At 49.7% G+C, this 24,213-nt stretch overlaps 1 protein-coding gene across 1 annotated transcript in view; it reads left to right on the forward strand.

Annotated features, from left to right (window-relative positions):
* Positions 1-23,455, forward strand: part of serpinf2b (serpin peptidase inhibitor, clade F (alpha-2 antiplasmin, pigment epithelium derived factor), member 2b) — a 77,734-nt gene extending 54,279 nt beyond the window's left edge. The window contains exons 4-8 of the mRNA XM_087977138.1: positions 1,173-1,316; positions 12,759-12,962; positions 19,460-19,602; positions 22,353-22,554; positions 23,020-23,455. Coding sequence (XP_087833264.1) covers positions 1,173-1,316; positions 12,759-12,962; positions 19,460-19,602; positions 22,353-22,554; positions 23,020-23,351 — 1,025 coding nt within the window. The 3' untranslated portion in view covers positions 23,352-23,455. The remainder of the gene's footprint in view (positions 1-1,172; positions 1,317-12,758; positions 12,963-19,459; positions 19,603-22,352; positions 22,555-23,019) is intronic.
* The last annotated feature ends 758 nt before the right edge of the window (positions 23,456-24,213 follow it).

Raw genomic sequence — 24,213 nt, forward strand, 5'->3', positions numbered from 1 at the left:
TGACCAGATGGGCCAATGGGCTGAGAAGTGGCAGATGGAGTTTAATTCAGATAAATGCGAGGTGCTGCATTTTGGGAAAGCAAATCTTAGCAGGACTTATACACTTAATGGTAAGGTCCTAGGGAGTGTTGCTGAACAAAGAGACCTTGGAGTGCAGGTTCATAGCTCCTTGAAAGTGGGAGTCGCAGGTAGACAGGATAGTGAAGAAGGCGTTTGGTATGCTTTCCTTTATTGGTCAGAGTATTGAGTACAGGAGTTGGGAGGTCATGTTGCAGCTGTACAGGACATTGGTTAGGCTACTGTTGGAATATTGTGTGCAATTCTGGTCTCCTTCCTATCGGAAAGATGTTGTGAAACTTGAAAGGGTTCAGAAAAGATTTGCAAGGATGTTGCCAGGGTTGGAGGAACTGAGCTACAGGGAGAGGCTGAACAGGCTGGGGCTGTTTTCCGGAGCGTCAGAGGCTGAGGAGTGACCTTATAGAGGTTTACAAAATTATGAGGGGCATGGATAGGATAAATAGACAAAGTCTTTTCCCTGGGGTGGGGGATCCAGAACTAGAGAGCATAGGTTTAGGGTGAGAGGGGAAAGATATAAAAGAGACCTAAGGGGCAACTTTTTCACACAGAGGGTGGTACGTGTATGGAATGAGCTGCCAGAGGAAGTGGTGGAGGCTGGTACAATTGCACAGCAGGTCAGGCAGCATCCAGGGAACAGGAGATTCGACGTTTCGGGCACAGGCCCTTCTTCTTCCTGAAGAAGGGCCTGTGCCCGAAACGTCGAATCTCCTGTTCCCTGGATGCTGCCTGACCTGCTGTGCTGTTCCAGCAATAAAGTTTCAACTTTGATCTCCAGCATCTGCAGACCTCACTTTCTCCTCGCTGGTACAATTGCAACATTTAAGAGGCATTTGGATGGGTATATGAATAGGAAGGGTTTGGAGGGATATGGGCCGGGTGCTGGCAGGTGGGACTAGATTGGGTTGGGATATCTGGTCGGCATGGACAGGTTGGACCGAAGGGTCTGTTTCCGTGCTGTACATCTCTATGACTCTATCACCCCATGAGATGCTGGAGTTGGGTCTGAGAGAAGGTGGAGTTGGGTCTGAGAGAAGCTGGAGTTGGGTCTGGGAGAAGCTGGTGTCTAATTCTGTTATCTTTCTCCAACACTCTAGGTGCTGTGAATGAGACAGAGAAACAAATTCAAAGATCCCTGCACGTCCAGTCGCTGAACTGCTCCCACTGCACTCTGTGCTCCAGCGTGGAGAGTTTCCGCAAATCAGTCCTGACTGTCGCCTCCTCCATCTACATCCAGAAAGGTGTACACCCAGCCCCAGGAACCTCACCCAACTCCTGGGCTGTCGGGGAGGGGGGCATTGGGGTGGGGTTGGTAACGGGGGACAGCGGGACAGGGGCTAGAACCAGGCTAGGGAGTGGGAGGGGGAGGGGGCATGGAGAGGGGAAGGGGCAGCCGAGGGGGCAGGGACAGGGAGGGGGAGGGGACAGGGAGAGGGGAAGGGGAGGGGCAGGGAGAGGGGAGGGGAAGGGGGCAGGAGAGGGGAGGGGGAGGGGGAGAGGGCAGAAAGAGAGGAGGGGACAGGGGGTGGGGGAGGGGGAGGGGGCAGGGAGAGAGAAGGGGGAGGCGGCAGGGAGATGGGAGGGGGAGGGGCAGGAAGGGGACTGGGTGTTGGGGAGGGAAGGTTGTGTTGGGGAGAGAGGGGACAGGGATGGGGGGGCATGTTGGTGTTTTGGTTGGGGCTCGGTGGGGAAAGGGGAACATTTTATTCTATGACACTGAGAGGACGGGAGCTGGTGATAATGGGACATCGCCTTCCGTCACTGGCCTCGAACATCAACGTCCAGAAACCACCTTCACAGGTTGCCCCAGGGCATTGTCCTGTCACAGGGGAGGTGGGAATGGGTGAAACACTGACTAGGTTAAAATTAACAAAGGGATGGTATAAGAGAGGCTGGATATTCTTCGGGTTAGTGACCCCATCTCTCGAGCATGTTGGGTTATGTGACGGTGAAAATTGCAGGGGTTGTGTTCTCATGTTTAGAGCAATATTGCTTTAAGAGCTCAATATGCAAATGAGCCAAGCCCTCAGATGTTATCAGGTGCCCTCTCGCACCAGGCTGTGTCTGGGCATTGTCACCATGTGGGCCCAGGCTGTGTGTGGGCACTGTTGCCCTGTAGGCCCAGGATGTGTCTGGGCACTGTTGCCCTGTAGGCCCAGGATGTGTCTGGGCACTGTCACTCTCTAGGCCCAGGCTGTATCTGGGTACTGTCACCCTGTGGGCCCAGGCTGTATCTGGGTACTGTCACCCTGTGGGCCCAGGCTGTATCTGGGCACTGTCACCCTGTGGGCTCAGGCTGTGTGTGGGCACTGTTGCCCTGTAGGCCCAGGATGTGTCTGGGCACTGTTGCCCTGTAGGCCCAGGATGTGTCTGGGCACTGTCACTCTCTAGGCCCAGGCTGTGTCTGGGCACAGTCACCCTGTCGGCCCAGGCTTTGTATGGGCACTGTCGCTCTCTCGCCCTGGGTGAGTTAAAATACTTCTTGTATTCAACTGCAGGAATATTACTACATGGTGACAACTGGAATTTTTTTGGTTAAATGTAAACAGAACAATGAGAAACATGGGCATGCTGGTTTCATGGCCAGTGGGAACAGCAACAAACAGAATATAATCACAATTAAGAAGTTCCCACAAAGACAGAAAGTTTCTTTATAAACTGTCAGACATACAGGCCTCCTCTTGATTCAACCTGAAGGCTATTTCTTACTTCATTGAGCCCTGGAATTCAGCCCCATGCTGAGCAAAGGGAAGGTGATCCTACATTCAAACAAGAAGGAAGGACAGCACAGAGCCAACAACACAATCCCAAAAACCAAACAACAGAGAAGAGCATCAGGTACAGAATGCACTCAAAGGCATAACCTGAAGAGAGGAAAACAGCAGCAGGAGAATTGATTCAACATTCCTCAGCCTGAACTTAAAAGGCATGGATCCCTAACCTGAGTTCAAACTTTTTAAATGTTTCATAGATCAAATAATTAAAGAAGGGTTTAGGCAAGTTGTGAAAGTATTCAGAGCAGTTGGGAATGTGGGATGACACAGAGTCAATATCTCAGCCTTAGCCGGGAGTCAACCAGAAAAATTCCCCAAAGGATTAAATGTGTTATCGGATCAGCTACATGTCATAGTCAGAATTAAATATTGACTCGAATTGATGTCCTGCAGGCAGAAGCCACAAGAAGCAATGGATCTGTTTGTCGGGATATTGTAACGAGGCCAGCAAATGAGACTTTCCAGTGGAGTTGACTGCTTCAAGACCAGGAACTCTTGTTCAATAAAAAGGAAGGACATGGAATTGGCTCACTGCGAGCAGATGGCAGGAGATACAAAGCCATTGTCAGACAGTGGCACCTTCAGGTATTGATTATAACAGGTACAGACCCTGGATCCAGGAGACACCAAACAAACAGCTCCGACGGCCTAGTGCACTGAACAGGCAGCTCCCACGGCCTGTAATACTGAACAGGCAGCTCCCACAGCCTGTAACACTGAACAGGCAGCTCCCACGGCCTGTAACACTGAACAGGCAGCTCCCACAGCCTGTAACACTGAACAGGCAGCTCCCACAGCCTGTAACACTGAACAGGCAGCTCCCACGGCCTGTAAGACTGAACAGGCAGCTCCCACAGCCTGTAAGACTGAACAGGCAGCTCCCACAGCCTGTAACACTGTACAGGCAGCTCCCACGGCCTGTAACACTGTACAGGCAGCTCCCACGGCCTGTAAGACTGAACAGGCAGCTCCCACAGCCTGTAAGACTGAACAGGCAGCTCCCACGGCCTGTAACACTGAACAGGCAGCTCCCACGGCCTGTACACTGGACAGGCAGCTCCCACAGCCTGTAACACTGAACAGGCAGCTCCCACAGCCTGTAACACTGAACAGGCAGCTTCCATGGCCTGTAACACTGAACAGGCAGCTCCCATGGCCTGTAACACTGAACAGGCAGCTCCCACGGCCTGTACACTGAACAGGCAGCTCCCACAGCCTGTAACACTGAACAGGCAGCTTCCATGGCCTGTAACACTGAACAGGCAGCTCCCATGGCCTGTAACACTGAACAGGCAGCTCCCACGGCCTGTACACTGGACAGGCAGCTCCCACAGCCTGTAACACTGAACAGGCAGCTTCCACGGCCTGTAACACTGAACAGGCAGCTCCCACAGCCTGTAACACTGAACAGGCAGCTTCCATGGCCTGTAACACTGAACAGGCAGCTCCCATGGCCTGTAACACTGAACAGGCAGCTCCCACGGCCTGTACACTGGACAGGCAGCTCCCACAGCCTGTACACTGAACAGGCAGCTCCCACGGCCTGTAACACTGAACAGGCAGCTCCCATGGTCTGTAACACTGACAGGCAGCTCCCACAGCCTGTACACTGAACAGGCAGCTCCCACGGCCTGTAACACTGAACAGGCAGCTTCCACGGCCTGTAACATTGAACAGGCAGCTCCCATGGTCTGTAACACTGACAGGCAGCTCCCACGGCCTGTAACACTGAACAGGCAGCTTCCATGGCCTGTAACACTGAACAGGCAGCTTCCACGGCCTGTAAGACTGAACAGGTAGCTCCCACGGCCTGTAAGACTGAACAGGCAGCTCCCACGGTCTGTAACACTGACAGGCAGCTCCCACGGCCTGTAACACTGAACAGGTAGCTCCCATGGCCTGTACACTGGACAGGCAGCTCCCACAGCCTGTAACACTGAACAGGCAGCTCCCACGGCCTGTAACACTGACAGGCAGCTCCCACGGCCTGTAACACTGAACAGGTAGCTCCCATGGCCTGTACACTGGACAGGCAGCTCCCACAGCCTGTACACTGAACAGGCAGCTCCCACGGCCTGTAACACTGAACAGGCAGCTTCCATGGCCTGTAACACTGAACAGGCAGCTCCCACGGCCTGTAACACTGAACAGGTAGCTCCCATGGCCTGTACACTGAACAGGCAGCTCCCACGGCCTGTAACACTGAACAGGCAGCTCCTACAGCCTGTAACACTGAACAGGCAGCTTCCATGGCCTGTAACACTGAACAGGTAGCTCCCACGGCCTGTAAGACTGAACAGGCAGCTCCCAGGCCTGTAACACTGAACAGGCAGCTCCCACAGCCTGTAACACTGAACAGGCAGCTCCCACAGCCTGTAACACTGAACAGGCAGCTCCCACGGCCTGTAACACTGAACAGGCAGTTCCCACGGCCTGTAACACTGAACAGGCAGCTCCCACAGTCTGTAACACTGAACAGGCAGCTCCCATGGCCTGTAACACTGACAGGCAGCTCCCACGGCCTGTAACACTGAACAGGCAGCTCCCACGGCCTGTAACACTGAATAGGCAGCTCCCATGGCCTGTAATACTGAACAGGCAGCTCCCATGGCCTGTAACACTGACAGGCAGCTCCCACGGCCTGTAACACTGAACAGGTAGCTCCCATGGCCTGTAACACTGAACAGGCAGCTCCCACAGTCTGTAACACTGAACAGGCAGCTCCCACGGCCTGTAAGACTGAACAGGCAGCTCCCACGGCCTGTAACACTGAACAGGCAGCTCCCACAGTCTGTAACACTGAACAGGCAGCTCCCACGGCCTGTAACACTGAACAGGCAGCTCCCACGGCCTGTAACACTGAACAGGCAGCTCCCACAGTCTGTAACACTGAACAGGCAGCTCCCACGGCCTGTAACACTGAACAGGCAGCTCCCACAGTCTGTAACACTGAACAGGCAGCTCCCACGGCCTGTAACACTGAACAGGCAGCTCCCACAGTCTGTACAGTGAATGATCAGCACAAGGCATGTGGGTGGTACCGCCCTGTCTCTGGGCCTTGGGCTACACAACAAACCCACATCTAAAAGGTGCAGCCAAAGATTACAACTGGACATAACCAATCAGAAGATAACAGTATGGCTACAACAGCAAGGAATGTGCCAGTGGCTATATAAATGTAAGCAGCAAACCAAAGTTCACAGAAGGCTGAGTTAAGTCGAGTCAAGAGCCAGAGTTGAGCAGCCTCTCCCAGAGGAACACATTGTGGGGACACAGTCAACAAATGAGAAGCTTTTGGCACAATCTACAGAATCTTCCTGAAGGAGACTAACAGGCACATCCTCCAAACCGAGACTGACTCAGCAATAAAGGCAAATATATCCAAACAACCCCAATTGTGAAGGTCAAGTCCCAAGATTGTCAAAGTTACAACCAGCTAGCACTAAGTAAACAGGGTGCAGTGAGTCAGCCGTCTCTCACATTCATGCAGCTAGTTCAGTTCAGCTCCGGGATCTCAGCTATTTTCCCAGGTCGAGAGGAATGGCAGGATTCTCAGTGTCTGGATCAATGGTGCTGGAAGAGCACAGCAGTTCAGGCAGCATCGAGGAGCTTCAGCAAAATCGACGTTTCGGGCAAAAGTCTGTGTGAGGACCTCAATACCAAAGCTATCCTGAGATATCACCAATAGCATCATGGTGACAGCAAACACCCAAGAAGACTGCTGTTGAGCCAGTCCAGGGTTACTCTGACAGGTTCTCATGCAACATGACATTTCACAGAAGGATCCACCTCTGGGATTCCCTGATGAAAGGCTTATGCCCGAAATGCCGCTTCTCATGCTCCTCGGATGCTGCCTGACCTGCTGTGCTTTTCCAGCACCACTCTAATCTAATCTCTGGGAAGATGCAATTCCATTAATCGATGTTCCCAGAAAATGCACCGTTCACTGACAGGAGACATGGAAAAGTGTTGGTACCTGGTGCCCTCGGATCGCCAGGCAGATGGCTGGGTATATGAAAGAAGGATGGCAGAGTCACGTGGGATACAGTTGTGCAACATCTAAACCTCTCCTGTGTGGGATCCCTCAAGATTCCAAGACCGCAGGGATTGAACCCCAAGAGTACCGAAGCTAAATTCTTCCTCCAAACACGGATTTGGACCTCAACATGTCACTACCTTCAGCATATCATCATTTGGAGGATAATTAGATGACTATTTGGTTTCTCTGTCAATTGCAATCTCTTCCAGCAGCCTATTGAAAGAATGTTCCGGAGTGTCTTCATTGACAATGAGATTGGACAATGCTATTGGCCAAAACCAAAGAGCATGATGGGAACCTGCAGTCACTGACCGGATCTCATTGTGAAAGGCTCCTTTCTGACAGGAGGACATGTTAATGGAGTGTAAGCCTGATCAATTCTCTGGCTCAATGTATTCAGGTCAAAGAATTGCCCATGACCCCAGAAAGAGGTGAACATGTCGGCAAAGACCTTGTCTCACAAATGAACAGCAGCTACAGAGGTACCCTGGAGTTTTCAATGACTTGGCACCAGACCTTCTGGACTTTTCAACATCATAGCTGAGAGAGCTCCTGAGGAAGGCTGTGGCTTGGCGATGGCACGAGGAGCATCAGCATCTGGAGCAGACCCTGCCAGCAGGGAACCGACCCCTTTGTGCTCTATGACCTCTCCCCCCACCCCCCCAGGAAGAAAACAATCTCAAAGGTCATGCTTCACAGAATGGGCCAGGAATGAGCATCGTGCAAGATGGAGAACCAATTCACTTCACATCCACAAGGCTAGCTCAAACAAATCATTCCAACGGAAAGCACCAAATACGTGTTGTGGGGGTTGGGATCACAAGATTCCACACATACCCGCTCAGAAAATGATCACCAGCCACCAATGGTGTCCTCTCTCTGCCACAGGGATATCTGCTAAAGCTATAAAGGGATGGCTTCAAATTCTGCTCCAAACTGATCACCTCAGACACACTGAGCAGATATGGAGGTGCTGGGCCTCCTCCACCGCCGCTCCCTCACCACCAGACGCCTGGAGGAAGAACGCCTCATCTTCCGCCTCGGAACACTTCAACCCCAGGGCATCAATGTGGATTTCAACAGTTTCCTCATTTCCCCTTCCCCCACCTCATCCTAGTTTCTAACCTCCAGCAACTCGATCCCCATGACTTGTCCGGACTTGTCCTACCTGCCTATCTCCTTTTCCATCTATCCACTCCACCCTCTCCTCCCTGACCTATCACCTTCATCTCCTTCCCCACTGACCTATTGTACTCTATGCTACTCTCTCCCCACCCCCACCCTCCTCTAGCTTATCTCTCCACGCTTCAGGCTCTGCCTTTATTCCTGATGAAGGGCTTTTGCCCGAAACGTCGATTTTGCCTGTCCTCGGATGCTGCCTGAATTGCTGTGCTCTTCCAGCACCACTGATCCAGAATCTGGTTTCCAGCATCTGCAGTCATTGTTTTTACCTTTATCACCTAACCTGATCCAGGTAATCCACTGGGGCTACACATCAACAACATTGGGGTGGAGGATTACTCGAAACCAATCTGTTGCTTTCTGCTCAGTATTAATAGAACATAGAACAGTACAGCACAGAACAGGCCCTTCAGCCCACAATGTTGTGCCGACCATTGATCCTCATGTAAGGTAAACCTAATGTACGAACCCTCAAATTTCTGTGACCATATGCGTGTCCAGCAGTCTCTTAAATATCTCCAATGATCTCGCTTCCATAACTGCTGCTGGCAACACATTCCATGCTCTCACAACTCTCTGAGTAATGTGCCCATTTCAATAGGAAACAGCTCATAGCCCACAACTGAAGGCTCTGTGGGTTGTTATCATTGCCAGGTGACCAAACTCAATAAAAGGGCAGCTTTAAGATGGAGAGCAATGAGCTCGGAATCTTGAAGGGCAACTGTTGAAAGGAAACTGAGGCCCTGTGCCTGAGACACCCAATGGGCATGGAGCAGGCAGGGCTACTGGGGCAGTCTATTGGCCAGGATTGATGGGGCCAGTGATATTGAAATACAGTGAGGAGGTGTGAGGCAGCTTGGAGGACCACAGAAACAAGGAGAACCTCTCCAACTTTACAAGATTCCATCAGATCCTTTGGGTTCCCATCACCAGCCGAGATCAAGATTTGAAGGTGAGTGAGAATGATGTTGCCAAACCACCACCATTCAAATTCTGCACAGTGAAGGGCCCATTCCTCAACCAATGAGAAGGCGATGATGGAGCACAGTCACATTGAAGAACTACACAAGACCTTCCTCCACCTGCAGGCTGGTGCTATTGAACTGTGCTTCCCCAGGATTTCTCCTCCAAACAGAAGATCATTTCTTTTTTGTTGATCTGTGTCTCTCTGAACACGTGTGTAGGTTTTAAAATAGGTTTTATGAAGTTTCTGCTTGAGGATTATGTGCTCCTGTTTCTAGTTTTGGTTACTTGTAGCAAGAGTGTATTCATTTATAACAAACAGTAGTTATTGTTCAATGTTTTCTGTGAACCTGATTCCACCAGACTGATAAACCAGGGTCTTTGTGTGCTTTCATTAAATTACGAAGTTTAGTGGGTACCCTGAGAGTAGTGGGGCTCGAGACCCAACCCCTTGAACGTATGGGTGAGAGCAAGATACAGTTTCAGTCTCTGCAGGTGAGGTTCTGTCCTGTGGGAGCAGCAGGTTGGATGAACGTGGTGGACTTAGTGGAATGGGCAGGCAGGTAGCAGAGCTATGTTTAATGCAGAGAGAATAAAGTGATACATTTCAATCAATAGATTGAGGAGAGACGGAATGAAATGAAAGATACATTTCAAGATGGGGTGTAGGAGCAGAGGGACCTGGGTATGTGTGTACACTAATTATTGAAGGCAGCAGTGGGAAGGTGACCAAAGATGTTAGTACAGCGACTGGAATCTAGACTTTACAGATCAGGTTCACTTGAGGGGCGAGGGTCTGGTATGTACTGTCTGAGAGTGAGGGGGAGGGGGAAGTTCACTCAAGGGGTTAGGGTCTGGAATGTATTGTCTGAGAGTGAGGGGGAGGGGGAGGTTCACTCGAGGGGTTAGGGTCTGGAATGTACTGTCTGAGAGTGAGGGGGAGGGGGAGGTTCACTCAAGGGGTTAGGGTCTGGAATGTACTGTCTAAGAGTGAGGGGGAGGGGGAGGTTCACTCGAGGGGTTAGGGTCTGGAATGTACTGTCTGAGAGTGAGGGGAGGGGGAGGTTCACTCAAAGGGTTAGGGTCTGGAATGTATTGTCTGAGAGTGAGGGGAGGGGGAGGTTCACTCAAGGGGTTAGGGTCTGGAATGTACTGTCTAAGAGTGAGGGGGAGGGGGAGGTTCACTCGAGGGGTTGGGGTCTGGAATGTACTGTCTGAGAGTGAGGGGAGGGGGAGGTTCACTCGAAGGGTTAGGGTCTGGAATGTATTGTCTGAGAGTGAGGGGAGGGGGAGGTTCACTCAAGGGGTTAGGGTCTGGAATGTACTGTCTGAGAGTGAGGGGAGGGGGAGGTTCACTCAAGGGGTTAGGGTCTGGAATGTACTGTCTGAGAGTGAGGGGAGGGGGAGGTTCACTCAAGGGGTTAGGGTCTGGAATGTACTGTCTGAGAGTGAGGGGAGAGGGAGGTTCACTCAAGGGGTTAGGGTCTGGAATGTACTGTCTGAGAGTGAGGGGGAGGGGGAGGTTCACTCGAGGGGTTAGGGTCTGGAATGTACTGTCTGAGAGTGAGGGGAGAGGGAGGTTCACTCAAGGGGTTAGGGTCTGGAATGTACTGTCTGAGAGTGAGGGGAGGGGGAGGTTCACTCAAGGGGTTAGGGTCTGGAATGTACTGTCTGAGAGTGAGGGGAGAGGGAGGTTCACTCAAGGGGTTAGGGTCTGGAATGTACTGTCTGAGAGTGAGGGGAGGGGGAGGTTCACTCAAGGGGTTAGGGTCTGGAATGTACTGTCTAAGAGTGAGGGGGAGGGGGAGGTTCACTCGAGGGGTTGGGGTCTGGAATGTACTGTCTGAGAGTGAGGGGAGGGGGAGGTTCACTCAAGGGGTTAGGGTCTGGAATGTACTGTCTGAGAGTGAGGGGAGGGGGAGGTTCACTCGAAGGGTTAGGGTCTGGAATGTATTGTCTGAGAGTGAGGGGAGGGGGAGGTTCACTCAAGGGATTAGGGTCTGGAATGTACTGTCTGAGAGTGAGGGGGAGAGAGGTTCACTCAAAGGGTTAGGGTCTGGAATGTATTGTCTGAGAGTGTGGGGAGGGGGAGGTTCACTCAAGGGGTTAGGGTCTGGAATGTACTGTCTGAGAGTGAGGGGGAGGGGGAGGTTCACTCAAGGGATTAGGGTCTCAAATGTACTGTCTGAGAGTGAGGGGAGGGGGAGGTTCACTCAAGGGGTTAGGGTCTGGAATGTACTGTCTGAGAGTGAGGGGAGGGGGAGGTTCACTCGAAGGGTTAGGGTCTGGAATGTATTGTCTGAGAGTGAGGGGAGGGGGAGGTTCACTCAAAGGGTTAGGGTCTGGAATGTATTGTCTGAGAGTGAGGGGAGGGGGAGGTTCACTCAAGGGGTTAGGGTCTGGAATGTACTGTCTGAGAGTGTGGGGGAGGGGGAGTTTCACTCAAGGGGTTAGGGTCTGGAATGTACTGTCTGAGAGTGTGGGGGAGGGGGAGGTTCACTCGAGGCTTTTACAAGGGGACTGAGTAATTGTGTGAAACGGAGGAGTGTGAGGAAATGATGTGGAGAGAAGCTGAGTAGCTCTTGCAGGGAGCCAGCACCGACTCAGTCGGCCAAGTGGCCTCTGATTGAGTTGTGTTGACATTCTATGGTTTAATGAACCCTGACTAGTCCTGTTCCACCAATCAGAGGTAAGGGTATCTCTGAGATAAGCCTCTCCCAACAAATCCCATTTGCCTTTCCAAAACCTGACCTCCTCCTGTATCTGTCTCAGGTTAGACCCACCCAATTACAACTGTCCTCCCCAAAACCACAACAGCCTTTCATCCTCCAACCACAACCGTCTTGGAGCCCCCAATCTGCTTAGTCACATGGTCACCTCCACCTTTGATCCCCAAGTCCATATTCGACACGCTCCTGTCTCTCAGCGTGGCCTTTCCCAGTAGGTCAGGATAGATGTGGTGGGTAACTGGTTGTGACCATCTCTCTCTCTCTCTCTCTCTCTCGTTTCTCTCCTTTCATCTTGACCGTGAAACTCAGAGAAGACCTGAGCCCCTGACTCTGCCCTGGTCTCCACGTTGGACATTAAAGAGATTTTCCTCCTTGTTGGGTCCATTATCACCATGTCCCACAGAAACATCCTTACAAACGCACCAAATCCACTCCCAATTCTTCCAGACACTCAATGTTGACCTTTCATAAACCTGGTGTCAGACATTGTAAGTTCAGGATTCACTCTGATCTTGCTCCCAAACCCTGTCCTGGTCTGACCTACACTCACCCATACTTAGCCAACTCACAATCTTAGTTTCAAATCACTCCTTGGCTTTATCTTGGCCTTGCTCTGTAATCTCCTCCTGCCTACCATCACTCTGGGTTCTCTGGCTCTGTCCAGGAAAGCTAGAGCCTCCCTGGACCTCAGTCGCTCTGTCAATAGCACCGGGGCCTTTAGCAAGTGAGTCCCGAAGCTCTGGAATATCCCCCTAAAGCTCTGAACCTTCAGCTCACATCAATCCCTCAACACCCTCCTTCAGACCCTGCATCCTTCATCTGATGCTGTCTCATCAAAACGGATATCTCTTTATGAAGTGGCTCCGTGTCAGCGTTCCCTCTCGAGAGCTCCTGGTGTCTGAGGCAGGCTGTGTCTTTCTGATGAAGACACCGTCGAGCTGGGTGCTGCTGTCACTGCTCTGTCGGTTTCTAATGGCCTGTGTTTCAACCATGCAGGAATTCACATTAATCCCGAGTTCATCAAAGATTCAATGAGATTTTACAGTTCTGAACCGCAGCTGCTGACTGGGATAAATGCAAAGGACACAAACGCTATTAACTCATGGGTGCAGGAAAAAACAGGCGGGAAAATTAAAACGTTCTTCAATGAGGTTCCACACAACATTGTTCTGCTGTTGCTGAACGCCATTCATTTCAAAGGTGGGTGTGTCTGTTTTGGTGAGATCTCTCACAGAACCACTGGGCCGTCACTGTCTCCGTCCACTGGGCCTTCACTGTCTCCATCCACTGGACCCTCACTGTCTCCATCCACTGGGCCCTCAGTGTCTCCGTCCACTGGGCCCTCACTGTCTCCATCCACTGGGCCGTCACTGTCTCCATCCACTGGACCCTCACTGTCTCCATCCACTGGACCCTCACTGTCTCCATCCACTGGGCCCTCACTGTCTCCGTCCACTGGGCCCTCATTGTCTCCATCCACTGGGCCCTCACTGTCTCCGTCCACTGGGCCCTCACTGTCTCCGTCCACTGGGCCCTCACTGTCTCCATCCACTGGGCCCTCACTGTCTCCGTCCACTGGGCCCTCATTGTCTCCATCCACTGGGCCCTCACTGTCTCCATCTACTGGGCCCTCACTGTCTCCATCCATTGGGCCCTCACTGTCTCCATCTACTGGACCCTCACTGTCTCCATCCACTGGGCCCTCACTGTCTCCATCCACTGGGCCCTCACTGTCTCCATCTACTGGGCCCTCACTGTCTCTATCCACTGGGCCCTCACTGTCTCCATCCACTGGGCCCTCACTGTCTCCATCCACTGGACCCTCACTGTCTCCGTCCACTGGACCCTCACTGTCTCTATCCCCTGGGCCCTCACTGTCTCCATCGATTGGATCCTCACTGTCTCTGTCCACTGGGCCCTCACTGTCTCCATCCACTGGGTCCTCACTGTCTCCGTCCACTGGACCCTCACTGTTTCTGTCCACTGGGCCCTCACTGTCTCCATCTACTGGACCCTCACTGTCTCTGTCCACTGGGCCCTCACAGTCTCCATCCTCTGGGCCCTCACTGTCTCCGTCCACTGGGCCATCACTGTCTCCGTCCTCTGGGCCATCACTGTCTCTGTCCACTGGGCCCTCACTGTCTCTATCCACACACTGACTCTCACTGGGGTACAGTCCCACATATTCACTGACCCTCACTGGGGTACAATCCACCACACACACTGACCCTCACTGGGGTACAGTCCCACACACACTGACCCTCACTGGGGTACAGTCCCACACACACTGACCCTCACTGGGGTATAGTCCCACACACACACTGATCCTCACTGGGGTATAGTCCCACACACACACTGACCCTCACTGGGGTACAATCCCACACATACACTACCCTCACTGGGGTACATTCCCACACACACACTTACCCTCACTGGGATACAGTCCCATACACACACTGGCTCTCACTGGGGTACAGCCCCACACACACACACTGACCCTCACTGGGGTATAGTCCCACACACACACTGACCCTCACTGGGGTATAGTCCCACACACACACTGATCCTCACTGGGGTACAATCCCACACACATACTGACCCTCTCTGTAGTACAGTCCCACACACAGACTGACTCTCACTGGTGTGCAGTCTCACATATACTGACCCTCACTGGGGTATAGTCCCACACATACACTGACCCTCACTGGGATACAGTCCCACACACAGACTGACTCTCACTGAGGTACAATCCCACACATACTGACCCTCACTGGGGTACAGTCCCGCACACACTGACCCTCACTGGGGTACAGTCCCACACACACACACACACACACACTGACCCTCATTGGGGTACAGTCCCACACACACTGACTCTCACTGGGGTACAGTCCCACACACACTGACCCTCACTGGGGTACAGTTCCATACACACTGACCATCACTGGGGTACAGTCCCACACACACACACACACACACACACTGACCCTCACTGGGGTACACTCCCACACTGACTCTCACTGGGGTACAGTCCCACACACACTGACCCTCACTGGGGTACACTCCCACACTGACCCTCACTGGGGTACAGTCCCACACACACTGACCCTCACTAGGGTACACTCGCACACACACACACACACTGACCCTCACTGGGGTACAGTCCCACACACACACTGAACCTCACTGGGGTACAATCCCCCCCATACACTGACCCTCACTGGGGTACAGTCCCACACATACTGACCCTCACTGGGGTACAGTCCCACACATACTGACCCTCACTGGGTACAGTCCCACACACAATGACTCTCACTGGGATACACTCTCCCACACACACACACACACTGACCCTCACTGGGGTACAGTCCCACACTCTCTCTCTGGGGGACAGATTTTGTTGAGCTACCGAGAATTCCAGAATCAAACAGCACAAGCAGATCATTCTGTCCATTGCCCTCCTGCTGCCTCTCCAAAAGAGCCATCCAATGTGTCACATTTCAGCCCCACCCACTGCTTTTTCCCAGGAGCTCCGTCAACCGTGAATTCTCAAGTCTTTCTCCTGGGTCAGATACCATTTTATTTCTTTCACTGTTTTGTCAGGCTGTTTGTCCTCACAGGAACTGTGTAAAAAAAGAAAATTCTGCTTGGAGGTGAATTTGAGTTGTTAACTCGGTCTCTTGTTGCTCAGACATTGCTAGGACCTGCTGGGGTTCCACAGTGTGCCCTGAGTTTGTTTCAGTTTTCCAGAAGCTGCGGTGTTTTAGTTTTCTCTGAGGCTTTATAACTGTCTGACTGGTTTGTCTTGGCCTTTCTGCTGGTGCTGTGTGATCTCTCTGATCATCTCCAGCTCCTGGAGTCGCCTGGTCCACACCTCTCTGGATGATTACATTCCCCTTTCACCTTCTCTGTCTGAAGGGAATCCCAATTTTGCCCAATCACAGAATCACAGGTTTGTCACAGTACAGAGGGAGGCTGTTCAGTTCCATTGTACCGTCAAATGAGCCTCATTACTGATGCCGAACTGTGGAGTTTTCACCACATTCCTCAACACTATTCCTATTCAAATAACCATCCAGGACCTTTCCTGAAAGCCTCAGTTAATCCAGCCTCCCTCCCCTACATTGCCAGACAGTGCATTCCAGACCTGGACTACTCGCAAGGTGACAATGTATGAAACATTACCCTTGCTCTGTTTGTTCATCACTTTAAATCTTTCCCTCTCAATTCTTGTTCCTTTTATGAGCAGGAGCAGCTCCTCCCTGTCCGGCCACTCATAAGTTTTGAGAACCTCTGTCATATCTCCTCTTAGCTTCTCTTCAAGGAGAAGATTCCCAACTGTTCAATCTATCCTCATTATCGATTTTCTCATTCCCGGAGCCATTTTTGTAAATCGCTGCTGCATTGTCTCCAATATGTTCACACCATTTCCTGTAATGTGGCATCCACAACAGTACAACATATTCTAGCTCGATCTAACAAGTGTCTTATGCAAATTCAATATTATTTCTGTGCTCTTGGACCCCCTATTCATAAAGCTCAGAATATTGAATGTTTCATTAACTACTCATCAAACTGTCCTGCCACCTTCAATGATCTTGCCAAGTTGTTGGAGGGAATCCTGAGGGACAGGATGTACATGTATTTGGAAAGGCAAGGACTGATTAGGGATAATCAACATGGCTTTGTGCGTGGGAAATCATGTCTCACAAACTTGATTGAGTTTTTTGAAGAAGTAACAAAGAAGATTGATGAGGGCAGAGCAGTAGATGTGATCTATATGGACTTCAGTAAGGTGTTCGACCAGGTTCCCCATGGGAGACTGATTAGCAAGGTTAGATCTCATGGAATACAGGGAGAACTAGCCATTTGGATACAGAACTGACTCAAAGGTAGAAGACAGAGGGTAGTGGTGGAGGGTTGTTTTTCAGACTGGAGACCTGTGACCAGTGGAGTGCCACAAGGATTGGTGCTGGGCCCTCTATGTTTTGTCATTTACATAAATGATTTGGATACGAGCATAAGAGGTACAGTTAGTAAATTTGTAGATGACACCAAAATTGGAGGTGTAGTGGACAGCGAAGAAGGTTACCTCAGATTACAACAGGATCTGGACCAGATGGGCCAATGGGCTGAGAAGTAGCAGATGGAGTTTAATTCAGATAAATGCGAGGTGCTGCATTTTGGGAAAGCAAATCTCAGCAAGACTTATACACTTAATGGTAAGGTCCTAGGGAGTGTTGCTGAACAAAGAGACCTTGGAGTGCAGGTTCATAGCTTCTTGAAAGTGGAGTCGCAGGTAGATAGGAGAGTGAAGAAGGCGTTTGGTATGCTTTCCTTTATTGGTCAGAGTATTGAGTGCAGGAGTTGGGCGGTCATGTTGCGGCTGTACAGGACATTTGTTAGGCCACTGTTGGAATATTGCGTGCAATTCTGGTCTCCTTCCTATCGGAAAGATGTGAAACTTGAAAGGATTCAGAAAAGATTTACAAGGATGTTGCCAGGATTGGAGGGTTTGAGCTATAGGGAGAGGCTGAACAGGCTGGGATTGTTTTCTCTGGAGCGTCAGAGGCTGAGGGTTGATCTTATGGAGGTTTACAAAATTATGAGGGACATGGATAGGATAAATAGACAAAGTCCTTTCCCTGGGGTTGGGGAGTCCAGATCTAGAGGGCATAGGTTTAGGGTGAGAGGGGAAAGATATAAAAGAGACCTAAGGGGCAACGTTTTCACGCAGAGGGTGGTACGTGTATGGAATGAGCTGCCAGAGGATGTGGTGGAGGCTGGTACAATTGTAACATTTAAGAGGCATTTGGATGAGTATATGAATAGGAAGGGTTTGGAGGGATATGGGCCGGGTGCTGGACTGGATTGGGTTGGGATATCTGGTCGGCGTGGACGGGTTGGACCAAAGGGTGTGTTTCCATGCTGTACATCTCTATGATTCTATGACTCTATGATTTTTTCACATAGATACCAAGGTTCCTCTGCTTCTCCACTTCTCCGCTATGTTTGCACCTGTATCTCCTATTTTATATTGTTTTTCAAAGTTCTGCCAACCAAAGTGCATCACCTCACTCCTCTGCATTGAAGCTCACCTGCCACCTATTCCTCACTCCTCCAACTTGTCATTGCTCTTTTTTTGGAATTTCATTCTGCTGTTCTCACAGTTTTCAGTTCTCCTAACTTTGAAATTGTTCTGTGTACACCAAGATATCGATCATTAATATATATCAGGAAATGCTAGGGTCCCAATACGAAATCCACCGCAATTTTCCTGCAGGTTGAAAAATATCTATTGACTATTACTGTTTCCTATTTGTATCTGTGTCACAACTGTTCCTTTTGAACCATGAGCTATAACTTTCCTCACAGGTGTGTGGCACTATATCAAGTGGCCTCCGGCCATCCATGTATAGCATATCAACAGCTTTACCCTCATCGAACCTTTCTGTTACCTCATCAAAACACTCCAGTGGGTTGGTTAAACACCAAGTCCCAGTTAGACATCTAAAGCTGACTCTTCATGTAATTCCTAAATTCATCCTGAGTAATTGTTTCTAGAATCTTTCCCATAACCGAAGTTTAACTGACTGGAATTACTGGGAATATTCTTGCCAACTTTCTTGAACAAAGCCATGATCTTTACAATTCTCCAGTATTCTGGCACCTCCCCCAGAGACTGTAAGATTGAGAGCAGTGTTCCTGTAATTTCTAATCTCACTTTGTTCAGTCTCCCCTGGACGCATCTCCTCCTGTCTTGGGGCCTTCCCAATTTTAAATACCCACAGTCTCTCAAACACCTACCCTTGTTAGGTTTGAACCTGCTCAGTGACTGAGTTCCCTTCCTGAAGAAGGGTTCATGCCCGAAACGTCGATTCTCCTGTTCCTTGGATGCAGCCTGACCTGCTGCGCTTTTCCAGCAACACATTTTCAGCTCTGATCTCCAGCATCTGCAGTCCTCACTTTATCCCAGTGACTTAGTTGCCTCATGTGGTGAACTGGGCATCTCCCTCTCTGCTAAAGCCAGATGTAACCTTTTTTTGTTTAAAACCTCAGCCATGCCCTCTGCCCTGATCTGTAAATCCTTGGTTTGGTCTCTCACAGGTCCTATGCTTCTTTGAGGTACTCTTTCACAATGTATATGCCTACAGAAGGCTTCCAGTCACCCTTTATGTTGGCTGCTGGTCTTTTCTCAAATTCTCTCTTTGCTGCTTGAAATTACTTCCTCATCTTCGCATGGATCTCAGTTGTATTTTCAGCCTGACACTTGTCATGACTGTATGATTCTTACTTATCTTGATTCTATCTTCTTTGTGATCCGGGGAGCTCAGGTTTTGTATGTCCTACCTTTCCCAGTTGTGATAACACCTTGTCAGGGTGAGAACCCTCTCTCTGAAGGGAGCCCATTGTTCAGGGACAGCCTCTTGTTTAACCTGCAGCTCCATCGTTGTCCTACTGAAGTCTGCTCTCTGCCAATTGAGTATTCTCACTCTGCATTGACCAACGTCATTCTCCAATATCGTCCTGAACCTTACAGTACAATGATTGCTGTTTGCTAAATGTTCCCCAGCTGACCTTGGCCCACCACATTTCCAAGACCAGGTCTGAGAGAGAGCATCCTTTCATGTTGGCCTGCTGCTGAGAAATGTGTTGAATGCTGCTGATGGTTTTGTGTTTTATTCCCACACTCACAGGGTTATGGCAAGTTCAGTTTGATCCTCTCGCAACCGCCAGTGATGTCTTCTACAAGGAGGATGGGAGTTCTGTCCAGGTGGCGATGATGCAGCATCCCAAATACCCCCTCAGTAGTTTCCATGATGATGACCTTCAGATTGAGGTAGTGCTGATCCCCACAGTGACTCAGTTTCCACTCATATCCCATTCAGCCTTCGAAGTCTGACCCTGTTGAATAGGGTCACTTTCCTGTTCCCACTGTCCTTGAACTGATTCCAGGCACAACACTCCTCTCTTATGGTTCCTCGGTGTTATTCCATCTCCTATTGAAGACTCTGTGACTGGTGAGGGCTCAGCTGATGCCAATCCTCCCCCTGCTGTCGCTGGCTTGGAATTGGAGGTTCAGCTGCGTCCATGGAATATTACATTCAATTCTGGTCTCCTTCCTATCGGAAAGATGTTGTGAAACTTGAAAGGGTTCAGAAAAGATTTACAAGGATGTTGCCAGGGCTGGAGGATTTGAGCTACAGGGAGAGATTGAACAGGCTGGGGCTGTTTTCCCTGCAGTGTCGGAGGCTGAGGCCTTATAGTGAGACCTTATAGAGGTTTATAAAATCATGAGGGGCATGGATAGGGTAAATAGACAAGGTCTTTTCCCTGGGGTGGGGGAGTCCAGAACTAGAGAGCATAGGATTAGGATGAGAGGGGAAAGATATAAAAGAGACCTAAGGGGCAACCTTTTCACGGAGAAGGTGGTACATGTATGGAATGAGCTGCCAGAGAAAGTGGTGGAGGCTGGTACAATTGCAACATTTAAAAGACATCTGGATGGGTATATGAATAGGAAGGGTTTGGAGGGATATGGGCCAAGTGCTGGCAACTGGGACTGGATGAATTTAGGATATCTAGACAAGTTGGACTGGAGGGTCTGTTTCCGTGCTCTATGACTCTATGTGCAAAGGTTAGCAGAGATTAGTCCAAATAGAGCTGGTCACTCTCAAGGTGAAAATCATTGACAGAGTGTGGAAGAAAAGACTTGCACGTCTATAACATCTGACTTCACACCTTCACATCATGATGCAGAGAGGCCATGTGGCCCATTGTACTCATGCTGACTCCAAGGGAGTGGGTTCCCCTCAGCTCTGTACAACTCTCCAATTAAATGCATTAATCAAAGAAGAAACAGGCTGAAATGATTGCCTGGCCTCCTTCTGGACCTGTTGATTAACAACCTTCGGATATTCCAAAACACTCACAGCCAATGAAGGGCACTCACTTTGCAATGTGGACAGTGTGGCAGCCAGTCCGCAAACAGCAGTGAGATAAACGACCAGGTTGTATGCTGTATGGGCTGTTGGGTCAGGGATAAATACTGGGGAGACTCCCATTCTCTTCCTTGGATGGTGTTATGGATCATTTCCACCCAGTCAAGGGCAGACAGGTCTCTCAGGTGAATCATTGCACCTCTGCCACAGTCACACTCCCTCAGTACTGCATGGGAACTGTCAGGTCAATTCAGGGCTCAGATCTTCGATGCAAATCCCAAAACCAGCGAGTTGGAGATTTCATCATTTGAGATACAGAATTGAAAAACAGCTCTCTCACTTAAAGTGTTTAATGCTCTGCAATTCAACCAATCAGAGGACTGTTTCAGGGTAGATTTCCTTAATTGAAAGGATTTTTGATATTGCTCAGTCTGAGATTGTCTCTCTCACTGCTTCAAAACACAACGTTATATCAGACAGTTCCAAAACCATGCAGCACTTGATCTTTAAACTCTCTTAGTATCTCAGTGAGAGCAGTCTAACTTTCAGTTCCATTTATAGCCCAATAAGAAACAATATGGTGTCTTCCATACGTCAGAGGAATTCACCGATTGACAATCTGTTCTGAGGAAGGGTCACTCAACCTGAAACCTTAACTCTGCTTTCTCTCCACAGATGCTGCCAAACCTGCTGAGTTTCTCCAGCAATTTCTAAGTTTGTCACTGATTTAAACAACAGCTTTGTCTGCTCTGTTAGTCCCACTGACAATTTCCTTAGAATGTTTGAAGCAGTCACCTGGACAATCCCAAATGGGGAAGCAGACTGAGAGTGAGATATATCTTTGGTTTAGCCTGAGTCAGGTGATTGGACCTGAAGCAGTGATTTAAAGTTACCAAATTATCCTGGAATCTCAGCTTATTATCGCCTCACCTGCAGGATCTGCCTGCAAACGGACCAGCAGGAACAATCCCTGAGCAACAATTTGATGTTTTCATGAAATTTGTTTGTTCACTGCTGACCGATTGCAGACGGGAACAAATCTGAAATTGGTTTGAGGTCAGAGGTCATCTGATAAAACCTCCAGGATATGTCCAAACAGATGGTAAACCTGAACCAATCAGAACACTGCAATTTGTGTGGGTACAATGGTGGATAATGGGAGCCCTGCCCAGGATCCCTGACTCCAGTCAGAGATTCCATGGGGTTATCGGTGACGGAGTGCACCCAGAATCTGGGAAAGCTTTTTGGAGATTTAGAGAGAGTTTAGAATGTGCAGACCACACCCACTGAGAACAATTAGATTACTTTGATATTTTCAATAGGAAACCAGACGAGTACACGAGAGACAAGGGAATAAAAAGATTTACTCAAAGACTGGGATGTGTCAGATACAATTGGAGTCGACTCATGTAAACACCAGCATGATGTAGTTGGACCAAAAGGCCTGTTTCTCTGTTGTATAATCAATGTGACTCTGTGTAACTGTCTATAATCCTGCAAACAACAATGGGGGCAGGATCATTCCAACACTACCTCAAGGGGAGGGCTCAAACTGGAAGGAAGCCTTTGGGAATGGGGGCTAGAGTTGATGGGGAACAATGATACATGTTCTCTCCAGTCCACATGGTTGACAGTGTTGTTTCCATAGGTTGCCAGATTATCCTTCAAACAGAACATGAGCTTTATTGTTGTGAAGCCAATGGGGACTGGAAAACTCGACAGCATTGTGTCCAGACTGAACATCTCGGATCTACTGGCCCACAAATTCAAGACTCGTCCAATGCCAGTCCAGATCCCAAAACTCAACATCAACTTTGATGTCGAACTAAACAAAGCCTTGAAGAACCTTGGTAGGTCATCCATTCCCCAAATTGTCCCATTCCCCAAATTTATCCCTTTCCTCAAATTTATCCCATTCCCCAAATTTATCCCATTCCCCAATGTTTTTCTAATATTCTTGCATCATGAGTTAATCACTAACGCACTAACACTTCCAATTGGCACAATCCTCCCTCTCCGAGAAAATCAGAATTACAGCATCAACTCAGAAACCGTCTCTCATTGGTGATGAGCAGGTGAAAGTGGGCAGGTGTGAGAGAGATGATGAGTGTGAGGTTGAATGGGTGTGTGTGTGTGTGTGTGAGTGAATGTGTGAGAAAGAGTGTGTGTGAGAATGTGTGAGTGAGTGTGAGTGTTTGAATGTGAGAGTGGGAGGTGAGCTTTGTTGGATCTAATGCAGTCCCCTTGTTTGGAACTGCAAGAAGCCTGCACCAGTCTAACTGCTCCTGTCTCGTTCCTGCTCTCTGCTCTCACAGGCCTGGGCAAGCTGTTCTCGAACCCTGACCTGCGCAGGATCTCACCCATGCCCCTGATTGTGTCCAGTATTCAGCATAAGGCGATGATGGAGCTGAAGGAGGAGGGAGTACAGGCTGCTGCTAGCACAGGCATTGCTGTCAATCGCTCCTTCATGAAGTGTACCATCAATCGACCATTCTTCTTCATCATCCGCGATGACATCTCTGGAATCCCCATCTTCCTTGGGACCATCAAAGACCCAAAACCACAACTTCAGGCTGGAACCCAGGAGAAATTGGTGGTGAATCTTGAGAGAATGAGGAAGGTAAAAGAGACGATGAATCCCAAATGAGATCTCAGCTGGGATCTGTTGGCAGCATCTGGTGTCACTCTGATCTGGTGACATCAGGTTGGAGTTTTTTTTAAACAAATGAATAAACAATAATTCACACTCTGCCTCCTGATCTGCTCCAATTATTTGCCCATGAATTTATGGAAATGAATTGAAATGTGGACACAGGTTCCAATTGTGTAATATGGATTGTTATATAAGAATGAGGCGGCTCAGTGGTTAGTACTGCTGCCTCACAGCACCAGGGTCCCAGGTTTGATTCCAGCCTCAGATGACTGTCTGTGTGGAATTTGCACATTCTCCCCGTGTCTGCGTGGGTTTCCTCCGGATGCTCCGGTTTCCTCCCACAGTCCAAAGATGTGCAGGTCAGGTGAATTGGTCATGCTAAAATTGCGCGTAGTGTTAAGGTGCATTAGTCAGAGGGAAATGGGTCTTGGTGGGTTACTCTTCAGAGGGTCGGTGTGGACTTGTTGGGCTGAAGGGCCTGTTTACACACTGTAGGGAATCTAATCTAATCTAAAAAAGTACAGTGAGTGGGTGAAGACTGTATCGATAGCATGGCCTTTAGTCTTCATCACAAGGGAATTTGAGTTCGAGTGAAGAATATCTTGCTGCAGTTGGACAAAGCCTTGGTGAGACCAGGCCTGGTGGGCAGAGGAGGTAGTGATGTGCTGGTTAATGTCACTGAATGAGTAAAATCGAACCCCAAGCTAATGTTCTGGGACATGACTTCACATCCCACTGGGGTAGATACTGTGGAATTAAAAGCTGGTCTAATGGTGACTGTATAACCCTTGGCAATTATAAAATCTCACCTAGTTCACTAATGCCCTTTAGGGAGGGAAATCTGCCACCCTTACCT

This window comes from Chiloscyllium plagiosum, unplaced genomic scaffold, assembly GCF_037043375.1.
Source record: "Chiloscyllium plagiosum isolate Xiang-an unplaced genomic scaffold, Cpla_swu_hap1 HiC_scaffold_31, whole genome shotgun sequence".
NCBI classification, from domain to species: domain Eukaryota; kingdom Metazoa; phylum Chordata; class Chondrichthyes; order Orectolobiformes; family Hemiscylliidae; genus Chiloscyllium; species Chiloscyllium plagiosum.